Source organism: Acomys minous, assembly GCF_964271855.1.
Source record: "Acomys minous genome assembly, chromosome: 9".
Classification (NCBI taxonomy): domain Eukaryota; kingdom Metazoa; phylum Chordata; class Mammalia; order Rodentia; family Muridae; genus Acomys; species Acomys minous.
Window position 1 is genome coordinate 22,901,998 of NC_140490.1, and position 12,530 is coordinate 22,914,527.

At 37.2% G+C, this 12,530-nt stretch overlaps 1 protein-coding gene across 23 annotated transcripts in view; it reads left to right on the forward strand.

Annotated features, from left to right (window-relative positions):
- Positions 1-12,530, forward strand: part of SLMAP (sarcolemma associated protein) — a 115,147-nt gene that overhangs the window by 41,977 nt on the left and 60,640 nt on the right. For all 23 annotated transcript variants that reach the window (XM_084793940.1, XM_084793929.1, XM_084793935.1 and 20 more), the window contains exon 3: positions 8,297-8,444. In XM_084793940.1, coding sequence (XP_084650066.1) covers positions 8,297-8,444 — 148 coding nt within the window. The remainder of the gene's footprint in view (positions 1-8,296; positions 8,445-12,530) is intronic.

Consider the following 12,530-nt stretch of genomic DNA (forward strand, 5'->3'; position numbering starts at 1 on the left):
CCCCTAAGTCTGTGTCTGAGGGGGACCTCCTCCCCCTGAATATGCTCATATGGTTGAGCAGTTCTTAAGTGCATTTAGAGAGCTATGTATGCCACTCTCGCAGCAGCCCTAAGGGTCATCATGCCATGCTGATCATTGTTGTGGTTCATAGGTGTCATAGTGGCTGCCTAAATGAGACTGGAACAACAATGGCATCACTAGACGTGCTGACAAGGAAGGGGCCTCAACTATAGGCAAGGAACTGTAGGCAACTGAGGAGCGCTGAAAAGAGAAGAAATAGTCTTTCCCAGGGAAGAGCTCCCAATTGGATACACTACCTCAGTGGGCAGCTCTGAAATCATAAACATACAGGCAACATTATACAGAGTGAACGTGTTGTGTTTATACATTAATGACTATACACTTTTCACTATGACCACTTAAAGAAAAAGAGACTATAAGTTAGAGAGCAAGCAAAGGGAGGATACGTGGGAGGGGTTGGAGGGAGGAAAGGGAAGGATGAAATAATGTAAATATATTACAATTTCAAAACAAAAACTATTATGAAATATAAAAATGAATCTTAAAAAACCCTTATCTGCTAAGTAGTGTTGGGTGTGGTGGTGCATGCCTTTAATTCCAGCACTTTGGAGGCAGAGGCAGGCGGATCTCTATGAGATCTACCTGGTGAGACCATCTCAACAGCACAACAATTAAATCTGTTAAACTTCAGTACCACATTTGTGGATATTGAGTCATCTACTGGAGTTTCAGAGTTCTTAGTTTCTGTAGCAGGGTATCTGATAGCTTTTCCACACTTGACTCTGTCACTTGAGAGATTTGTATGTGACCATGGGTATTTGAGCATCTAGAATCAATATGTAAATCAAACATTTACTTGGAATAAGTCAGAAAATTATTTCAGAATAAGTCTGTGATATGCATGTGATTTTCATATTTATTAATGATGATAACAAAATTATACACTAATAGCATGACTATGCTTGTTTATTTTTATATATCATGTCCGCATATTTGATACTGCAATACTTAGAACATCTTCAGAGTTTTGTAGAATGGATTAATATTTTGATTTTATAATCAATATCAGGAATACCACTTGTATAACTATATAGGACAAAATGGCAGAAATCGTTAGGGTCATTTCAGAAATCATTGAGAGAGCTTTGTCCTAATCCCAAGCCAAAATAGCATTTTTATGAATTTGAAATCAGCAATATAAACATCACTTTTTAAAATTGAACTTTCTAACATAACATAATCCAGAGATATACTAATTTGATGTTTCCATGTCAAGAAATGGCAGTAGAAAAATACGTGAAAGTCTTTGTTTTCTGTAATTAAAAATTGTGTTTCTACAGAGCAGCTCCTGTCCTGTCCTTGAATCCGAGCCAAGAGTTTTAGGCGTGTGTATTAGCTTTGTATGGTGTGAGGGTGCGCTCAGTACAAAGTACACGTGCTACCAGACATATTTGTTATTAAATTGGTGCATTTTCCAAACCTTTTACTGTTGCCATGGTGATCTCAGCTCACAGTTTAAGAACTTGTGCTCTGTATCGGTCAGCCTCTTGGCAGATAGGTTGTTGTAGAGGTTGAGTCCCCTGGCTCCAGGCAGAGTTCGGAGGCATGGGATGTGACTGAGGTCAATTCCTAGGTCTCTGTGACAGATAACTTCACCCTGTATGATCACTGAGCCTCTTGTCCCTGAACTTCTTCTTTGTTGAGGCCCAGCCACCACTCTCCATGACTGCTGCTCACTGTTTCAGCAGGTTGACTTCAGCCTTGCTGGCAGTGTGGTTGTTACTTGCTCTCAGACCATCCAAGAGAACTCAGTTTTAGAGAGTGGATTCTCTTGGGTGGCACAGGCCAAACATCCCTGGAGTCACAGCCAGTATGGCTACTCTGGTAACTGAGACCACAGAATTGGGGCTTGTGCGAACTGTGGGTCTGTCTTTTAGGTAGGACTGTCAGGTTTTTTTTTTTTTGTTCCTTTTGTTTTTTTCCTGGCTTATTTTTGAGTGCCGCTTTCACACTCCCCACCCTCAACCACACTGCCACACACCTTGTTTCTTTTTGTTCAGTCATTTCTGTTTTCTCAGCTCTTTCCAACTGACTCTCACTCTTTATGATTTTCCTGTGCCTGCCTCTTCATTGTAATAGTGTTTATTTTTATTATACTGGCTTTCTTCATTCAATCTGCAGTTTTATCCTGACGTTAAGTTGCTACTCTGAACTCTGTGAGTGAAGGTTAGGTGTTGTGTTTCATTATCGGATGCTGCTTGCTAACCCCACCGTTCTGAGTGTTTACATGAGAGGATGCTATGTTCTGTCAAATGTCTTTTTGCAAAAATTGAGATGACTGTGAGGTTCCCTTTCCTACTAATGTATAATGCTGGTTGGCTTATGTCTTCTAAGGTGGCGCATAATGTTGGTTAACTTTCTTAAATGACACCACTTACGATAGGTTTAGCTACTTTCTTAGTTTGGGTGAGTTCTGCATTTGTCCTTCATGTCACTTTCAGAGAGGTTAAACTACCCAGTAATTTGTGGTTACAGTCTGTCCTGCTTCCCCTGGAGCCAGGTACCAAGGTCCTGTTCAGGAATGCATGTTGGTACTGTCGAGATTTCCGCTGTTCTGCAGAGTAGGCAGGCCAAGTGTAAGTGATACCACAAAGTTTCTTTCTGTTTTTAAATTGTCATTTTCCTTAAAAAAAAAAAAGACATTAAAAAATACATGCTAAATGTATGATATAGTGGGCTTTTGGTGAATTTTTATATATGTATATCATTATACTTTACTTATATTTCCCCCATTAATTCTCTTGTCTCCTTGCTCTCCTTGATCCTTTTCTTCTCCCAAAATAGTCCCTCTTCTACTGTCATATATATACTGTCATGTATAAATGTCATATATAAATATCATGATGTGTGTGTGTGTGTGTATAATAAAATCTAGGTTCTGCCTGAGAGAGAATATGCGGTGTTTTCCTTCCCATTATTTCCCCTTCTTCTCTCTTTAGACCTCTTTTTCGCTCACTAGTTACCCTCCTACATTCCAGTTTCATACAAATACACACAGAAGTATAAACCTGCAGTGTTTGACACTGGCTTACTTTGCTGTTACATTACCTTGCTCTTGAGTCAGTGTTTAATGCTCTATCCTAAGGCTTTGCATGTTTTCTGGCATTCTAGCAAAGTTGATTCTGTAGGTTTTCTTTTTAAAAATGTTTTTGTGTGGATAGATTGCTTGGAGCTGCCTACTTACTCTAGGATTTTGCTGGTGTTACTTTGTTCATTTCTCATGAGTTTATAAAAGTTGCTTCTGTTTTGTTTTTTCATTTTTCTTTGGACATTGTTTATTGTACTCACTCTAACATTTCTTGTAGAACTTTTCCTATTTATTTTTTGAGTCTTCCTATTTAACTGGAAGCCCCTCCACCACTGCGCAGTTATGCTATCTCCTGTCATTAGTAATTTTCCTAAGGGTTCTTAGTTTGTTTTCAAGTCACGTAGCACCCTCTTCTGTTGTTTTTGTGTAATGTTTTAAAAATACATGATAAGTTTATTTTTCCTTCTTCATTTTTTTAGTGGATCTATTCTTTTGTTGTTTCTCTTGTCACTTTTGGTTCCATTTCTAGCAACTTTCCATCACTGAGGAGCCGTGTCTTAGAAGGCAGCTTTGGTTGGTTGGTTGGCTGGTTTCAAGAATTTCCATAGGATAGCTTGTTTACCTGAGTGGTAGGGCCTAGTTTCTCACTGAGACAGGTTCTGTGGTTAACTGGAAACCAAGTTTATTTGGTTATTGGATTGAGTTAAATATTTCCAGTTTCAGCTTCTCTTCTCTAACTGTTCTCCAGATTGTCTCTGGAACACCTAGTAGCTATTTTGTGATTTTTAGCTCTGGTAGAGACAGGTTTCTCTGTGTAGCCTTGGCTGTCCTGGACTCACTTTGTAGACCAGGCTGGCCTCTGCCTCCTGAGTGCTGGGTGCCTGTGCCACCATGCCTGGCTTACCTACTCTTATCTGTGGGGTTTGGATTTTTGTCTTAGTATTTGATTTTAGATGATAATTGAGGTGGATTAAAAATGTGTTTTTGCAATATCTATGGTCTACACAGAATTCATTCTGTAGTCAACATTTAGAAATCGCCATGTGGTTCTGGGGCTGTCGCTCTTGGTAAAGTGCTTGTCAAGCTTGAGCCCCAGCACCATATAAGTGCTTAGGAGTAGTGAGTGGTGCATGTAAAAGTCAGAAGTTCAGGCTCATCCTCTGCTGGTATCAAGTTTGAGGCGAGCCCGGGGTAAATGAGAGCTTGTCTTGAGGAATAAACAAACAAATCTCTTCTATATGGAGTTACAATTTGTGCTCATCTGTGATAAATGCAGTATGAGACACACACACACACACACACACACACACACACACTCTCTCTCTCTCTCTCTCTCTCTCTCTCTCTCTCTCTCTCTTTCGCTTGTGTTTTGTTTGGAAGCTCTAGCTCTTTTTGGTGTTTAGATATTTGCTAAGCCTTTCTATATTGAAAAGGGAAGCAGTGTCCCATTAGTAGGGATGAAAGTATTTTCAGCTTCTAAATATTCCACATTGAAAGTAGTGAACAATGTATGTACTTACAAGATCAATTAATCTATGATAGGCACTTTGTGAAGTCAGATAATGTTGCATGGATAGTGCTGTGACTGCCTTGGTCAACAAGAGGTTCAGCAGAGTCACTGTTGGTACAGAAAATCTTTCAATTAGGAATCATCATCAATCCATGATTTAGGGAGCTTAAAACTCACTTGGGAAAGCAAGAATTAATTGCAGAATTAAAAACTGAAAACAATGAAAGAAAGTACTGTGTTTAACTCTTGTCTTCAAGCCATAGAGGATGTTTTATAAGTTTATAGGATTCTATGTACCTGCTCAGCATCAAGGTGAATGCCTTGTGACAAGTGTAGACAATAGACTGCTAAGATGGTCTTTAGGGTGCTTAGAAAAAAGAATACATGATCTGCTCTAATTAGAACTTTCAAGTGGAAAAAGCATAAAGAGGAATATATCTGGTTTGACAGGACAAACTGATATACCTGCTTTCTGTGAAAGCATTTGGGAACTGTAAGCACAGTCTCCCTCAGTGCCTTGTAAACCACTTGGCATCTTTAGTTAACTTAACCCAAGAGGAAATACCATTGCTATTAATTCCATTTCTCCCTTCCCTTTTGCTGTGATAAAAATGCACTTGAAGCCGGGTGTGGTGGAGCACACCTTTAATCCTAGCACTTGGGAGGCACAGGCAGGTGGATCACTGTGAGTTCTAGGCCAGCCTGGTCTACAAAGCAAGCCCAGGACAGCCAAGACTACACAGAGAAACCCTGTCTTGAAAAAAAAAATGCACTTGACACAACAAGGGGGAAAAGGTTTATTTTAGCTCACAGTTCCAGGTTACAGTAATCTGTCATAATGGTCAAAGTGAAGGCCTCAGGAATTCCAAGCACCTGGTTATATATGTTACATTGGACTGTAGAAGAAGTCAGCGCATGCTAGTGCTCAGCTAAATTTCCTCTCTTAAGCAGTGGCCCCAATTAAGATGGATTTTATATCAAGTAGCATAATTAAGACAATCCTTCATAGACATACCCACATACCATTGTAACCTAGAGATCCCTGTCCAACCCACATTGAAATTCCCGTCCCAGGGGATTCCAGAGCCTACCAAGTTACAGTTAAAACCAACCATGACAACTGCCAAAGGGAGGTATTTCTTCTAGGAAATTCAGTCTGTGTAAAAGTACAGACTCAAAGCTATGAGGGAATGTTAGTGTGTAAGGAAAGACCCTGGAATAGCTGAATTCAGAGAGGGAACAGAATCATACAGGGCTACCTCTCTAGGCTACAGTAGAAAGGTCTTTATGTTTTATTCTATGGTGTTTGGAAGCCATTAGATTTAAAAAAAAAAAAAAAAAAAAGGAAAAAAATGAGCAATTAATATAAATGATATGTTCGAGCTAAATGGAGGCCAAAGATAGTATGGTGTATTTTGAAAAGTAATATAGTAAATAACAACAGAAGGAAAAGAGCATGTATTAATACTGATTTATTGTTTTTTAATTGAAAAGTTGTTATATTTTTAATTATATATAGAAGGCAGATGAGATGTTGAACTATAATATGAATATATGCTTTTCTTTGCTTTTCAACAAAGTGTTAATGAATAGTATTGAACTTTATTCCATGTACTTTTTTCTTTTACTTTTCATATAGACAAAAACAAACAAACAAACAAACAAAACAACAGTAACAACAACCCCCCCCCCCAAAAAAAAACAGGACTAGAGTAATGGTTGAGTGCTTCAGAGCACGTGCTCCTTTTGCAAAGGACTCAGCAATGATTCTCAGCACCCATATGATAGCTCACAGATTTCCCTGGCTCCAGGGACTGGGCACCCTCTCAGACCTCTGTGGAAACCAGGCAGGCACATAGTATATATATGCATGCAAAACACTCATTCATATTTAAATAAATAAATCTAAATATTAAATAGAATTGCAATTCTATAAATTGTCTTAACTAGCTAACAGGTTACTATTTGAAGTTTGAAAGAGACTGTAAATTTTGTATTTATGTCTTTTCCTTGCATAAATTCTGAAAAATTAAACCACAATCTGTTTATGTGCTTCCTACTTCATATTTTTATACAGTAAGTTCTAATGTTGAAAAAGGTTTTGTGAATAAATGTTCTTTCCTGACAGTGTCACCTGTCCTTGTTTCTGGTGTGAAGTGTTAAGTGATATAAATTTTGAATGGATATGTAAGATATCAACAGAATTTTTATTAGTGATCTGTATTTAAGTGTACAGGCCTCTCGACTAAGTCAGCAGTTGTTCTGTGTTGAAATATTAAACAGAATAAGTCATTTATAGAGAGTATAGTAGCCTTTAAATTGTCACCTGGGAATAAATGAAATGTCACTTTTACATTTCTGGCAAGTTATTAGCCTTTGTGATTAATTTGGAAGAGTGCTTGTGGGATGAATAAAAAATAATAAAACATGAAAGTCATTGTGAAGTAATGGGGACACATTCTTTTGATTATATTATTTGAATCCTTGTTTGCATGTTACCTCTGTAACCTTTGGAAGGATAATTTAAGTTGTTTAACCATCACATTTCTTATTTGCATGTGAATCTATTAATATCTATATCATAGATTTTTTTTTCCTCTTTTTACTCTTGGGGGGCGGTGCTGGCATTGAGCTATTATGTAGCTCAGGCTGGTATCAAATTCAAATTTCTGAGTCCTGGGATTACAGGTATGGGCTACTATTTCAGAATTAAAATTCATCCTTTAAAGTGTATATCTCAGTACTTTTTAATGCATTCATGGTGTTGTACAACCATCACCTTTATTATATATTTTTTCATTATTCCTACAAGAAACTATATATCATTTAGTCACCCTGCAGCCTTAGTTCCTTGCAACCATTGATGTACTTTTGTTTTTATGTATTCAAACACTTGGTATGTTTCATGTAAATGGACTGATTCAAAATATATGGTTTTTGGAGACTTGTGATAGCAGCTGCTGCTTTGCCCTTTCCACCTCCTTTTCTGTCTTGCTGGGGATTGAATCCCAGGACTTGTGTGTGTGCTTGACACCACCTGTCACTGAGCTCACCTCCAGTCTGCATTTATCTTTTCCTTTTCTTTTGAGACAGGATAGTCATCCTTGATCTCATAATCCTCCCGCATAAGGCTCGTGAATGCTGAAATTACAGGCACTCATTCCTAACTATCGTCTTTTACTTTCTGTAGGCTCATCAAATGAAGGTATATATGCGTCAATACTTCATTCTTTTGTATTGTCAATAATAACCTGGTGTGTGGATATGTTGCATTTGTTTATGTATTCAGTTAATAGACATTTCAGTTTCTGTTTTTGATTTTTATAAACGATGTTATTATGAATGTTTGTGTACAAATTTTGTGAAGACTTCTGCATTCTATTATTTTGGATAAACTTTAAGGAGCTTTGGAATTGTTGGGTTGTACTCTAACTTCATCTTTAACACTTTGAGGACATAACACAAAGTGCTTTATAAGATGGGTCTACCATATGTTGAGTTATATTTTAAGCTATCCAGTTCTAAGATTTTATTTTCATGTTTATTGAATATTAACTGAAATGGATAGTTTTAGTTAATAGGGGAAACTTGAAGTAGTTTGCAAAATTGGCAGTACTTTTTTAAAAGTAAGTTTGAAATTATTACTATTAATCTTTTGCTTTTTATTTCCTTTTCAGTTTTATCTCCAAGACACTAAAAGTAGTAATGGTACCTTTATAAATAGCCAGAGATTGAGTCGAGGCTCGGAAGAAAGTCCACCATGTGAAATTCTTTCTGGTGACATTATCCAATTTGGGGTAGATGTCACAGAGAATACACGGAAAGGTATGAGTATGGATCAGTTTTTACTGTCATTTATCTTTATAAGTTTTAAAATTCTTTATTAGTGTTATAAAACATTACATTCTTGTAAAAGTTATTTAAATATGGATATATGACGCAAAGATTTAAGTTAACCACTTCCCTTTTGCTTTTCTAAAATTATAAATTATAAGATGTTAATTAGTAATAAATATTCTTCATCAGGTTATAAAAACATAGGGAACTATTGTGTCAAGAAGCACTTGGCTGCAGTGATATCACATCCAGCTAAGATGAACTCAAAGCATGGGATGGTGTTTATTATTAATAGCAAGACTTACTGAAACTTAATGAGCAGTCTGGACACAGTTTGTTTAGTTGATGTAATGATATAATGGAACTCAGTCATAAAAGCAGAAGAGAATTAGCTGGAGGGTGCAGGATGGATAATGGGCAAATATGCTCTATATGCAGCAGTTGATATACTTGTGTTCATACACATGTATAAGTATAAAAAAGATGCAGTGAAGCTACGTGTGGTGGTGCACGCCTTTAATCCCAGCACTCGGGAGGCAGAGGCAGGCGGATTGCTGTGAGTTCAAGGTCAGCCTGGTCTACAAAGGGAATCCATGGCAGCCAAGGCTACAAAGAGAAACCCTGTCACAAAAAACAAAACAAAAGATACAGTGAAACTCATTATTTTGTATCGCAACCAAAAAACTATAAAAATAATGTAGTGTCATGTTTTATCCTAAAAATAAATAATTGTGGCTTTAAGGTCTTTACTGCCCTTTTTACTACCTTTAGCATGCTATTAAACTGTTAACATACTTTTGCTTATCTCATGGTCAGAGGGTGATAACTGTTAACCTAGGTACATTTTTCTCATACCGTAGAAAAAGATGGCATGGGGGTAAAATGCCCTCATGTGTCTCTTTTTTTGTGTGGAAAAGTCAATTGTACAGAAAGTGCTCCATACTTATATTTTTCTTTGTATCACTGGCCCCATGAATAGATCATATATATCGTTATCTACAGTACCAAAGAAACCCAATAAATGAGAAAAGAGAACAAGGGTTGATATAGATCAGATATGACTTCTCTTTTTGGGTTGTTATCCCCAGGGAAAGTTCTGCCAGCAAGAAAAAGAGGAAAAGCCACGGGGCAGGCAGTAGTACTGACTGCAAGTATAAGGTGTCCTGTGCTACAGTCCCTGAAACTGATATTTCTCTAGCTAAATAATTGATTGTTCTTTAAAATTATTTATTTTACAATTTTGAAGCTTCTTGGCTCTAACTAGTTCATCATCTATTCTCTGATTATGAGCTCATATGGCTGACTCATAAAATTAAACCACTTCTGGTAGAAACCAAAAGAGGGCAGTTATATTTTATTGGTTTAATTCAGACAACAGAACAATGGCTTGGCAAGTCTCTCCTGTTTTCTGAGCATAGTTTGACCTATTGATGCCCTAACTCATCAGATTCTGATATTTTACAGTACAGTGCACTTGACAGTAGTACCGACTCTGATTTGTGTGCAGGTCTCTCTATAAACTTATATTGCCCTTGTAATGGTAGTCTTATTTTTGTTGGATTATTTTTCCTCATTTTAAGTTGTGTTTTGGTATTTGACTTTGGGCAGAGCCAATCTAAATTTACAGTTGAAGTAAAGGTTGAATCTTACTGTAAAGTGCTGATGACTCCTTAGGATGTGATGACAATGAGAAAGGCAGCACTTGGCTGTTTGGCTGTTGTCATAGTAAACTTAGGCCCAAGTAAATGGAACCCCTACATGTAAGGAACACACAAATACTTTGAGTACGTTGTTTTTCCTTCAAGAAATTCCTACTTATTGATATAGGGTTCTCAAATAGAATTTATTAGGCATTAATTGTTAAAAACTTTGTGATGACTAATCTACAGTTCTCAAGAGAAGACAGAATGATAGAATATTAACTTAATTTTCGAACAAAAGCACTTATCTTTCTCTGCATTTCTAATTCTTAAATTCTAAGAATTAGAAGCCGTATAAAATAAAAAAACTTACAGATAGAAAGTTCTTAACAATTATTTTATCTTAAATGGTAAAATTCAGTTAATGGAAATTATTTGTTAAAATATTAATACCTGATTCAGATCTTGATTTTTAAAACGTTTCTTGGGTTTGTAAGGCTTCCATTGTTGTTCTTACTGCTGCTGCCAGTCTTCTTGAGATCTTTTTCAACTGCTAAGCATAGAATGGCACTGGCTTTCCTACTCCACACAGGGTTAGAGGCAGAGCCAGATGTAATATGCCCAATGTTTCTCCTCCCCATTTCAGGGCTTTAAACCAGAAAGTTTTAAACCAATCAACTGAACATGGTTCCCTTAAGTGGCATATGTGTGAGGAGGCAAAAAGAGGCTGAGTGCATACCACAAAGTATATCGATCTCAAAGCCAAAATAAATGGTGTGTGTAGATAAGAGGAAAGAAACTCCAGAGACAGCTCATAGTGTTCTATCCATCATAGTCTATATCCATGGAGTAATTGTAAATAGTTCTTCCACATGTGCTTTGTTGCCTCCATTTGGATACATCTGTTTTTCATATTTATCATTGATGAAATTTGTATGTGGTTTAGAATATCTGTGTATACTTAATGTGGCAATGTCCTGATGCTTCCTTTCTTTTCTGCACAAACTATTTAAATCGTATGCTTTACTATTTAGACCTTGAGTATGAAATGTAGAAATCATTTTTGTGATGATTTTGAGAGCAAAATATGTTTAACAATATTTCATAGACTTATTTAGAACACTATTATTTGAAACATTTCCTTCTTAATATCAGATTCTCTATAAATATTTTTGCAAGAGAGCAAGGGGGTGAGGCTGATGGCCAGATAAACTTGGAAAATGTATTTTCACACTGTACAGATATCTTTTAAGTTTTTGTTTCTGTCCTGGGAATTGAATCTAGGGCCTTGCATATATGCAGGGCAGTTGTTCTACCACTGAGCAATATTCTCAGCTTTTTCTTTTATCTCCTCACCCCCAGAGAAAGCTCAGAATGAATACACGTAAAAGCATTTAAAACTTTTTTAGCCCAGTGGAACTCAATCTGAGTAGACCAGGCTGGCATCAAACTCAGAGATCTGCCTGTCTCTACCTTCCACGTGCTGAGATTAAAGACATGTGCCACTACCACTTGGTTCCCATTTCCCTTTTTGTTAACACTTCTTAGCACAGTATTTGGGGAAATTTTACTGTACCAAATTGATAAATACAAATATTAAAACATGCTGATTATATTTAAATTCTTGCCTGTTCCTCATCCTAAAGATTATTAAGGTTTCTATGCTTCTGTGTGTCTACTTGACATGAAGTCTTATTGAAGATAGGGTTGGCTGCACTTAGTCAGACATGGACTTTTTTCTGGCTAGTCAGTATTAGCCCTTGCTTCACTTGATTTATGTATTAGCCCATTCGCTGAACTTTAGAGTAGTCTAGCTAATTGGTAGGATTCCTGATGTGATGTATCACACGTTGTCTCTGGGACTGCAGTTGATTCTATAGCTCATTCACCTATTTTTGTTGTTGTTGCTGTAGATTGCTGTAGATATTTCATACATAGATATGAAATTTTGGTTACATTCTGCCATTATCTTCTTTTGTCACTTCCCCTTGGTAATGCCTTTCCCCTTTCAAATAGCTGTTCTTCTACTCCCCCCGCTCCGCCCCAAGATAGAGTTTCTCTGTGTAATAGCTCTGTCTGTCCTAGACTGACTTTATAGACCAGGCTAGTCTCAAACTCACAGCGATCCGCCTGCTGGAGTCCCCAAGTGCTGGAATTACAGGCGTGCGCTGCGGCGCCCAGCCTCCTTTTACCACTCATGTCTTTTTTCTTTTTTCTTTCTCCTTCTTCCTTCCTTCCTTCCTTCCTTCCTTCCTTCCTTCCTTCCTTCCTTCCTTCTTCCCTCCCTCCCTTCCTTTCTTCTTCTTCTTTTTTTTTTTTTTGAGAACTTATGCATTCAGTTAGTGGTACTTACAGGAGTTGAAGTCATACATTTTATAACACCACCTGCCTTCACTAATACATTAGCTATTTGGGCTGAAATGCCAGGGGCCAT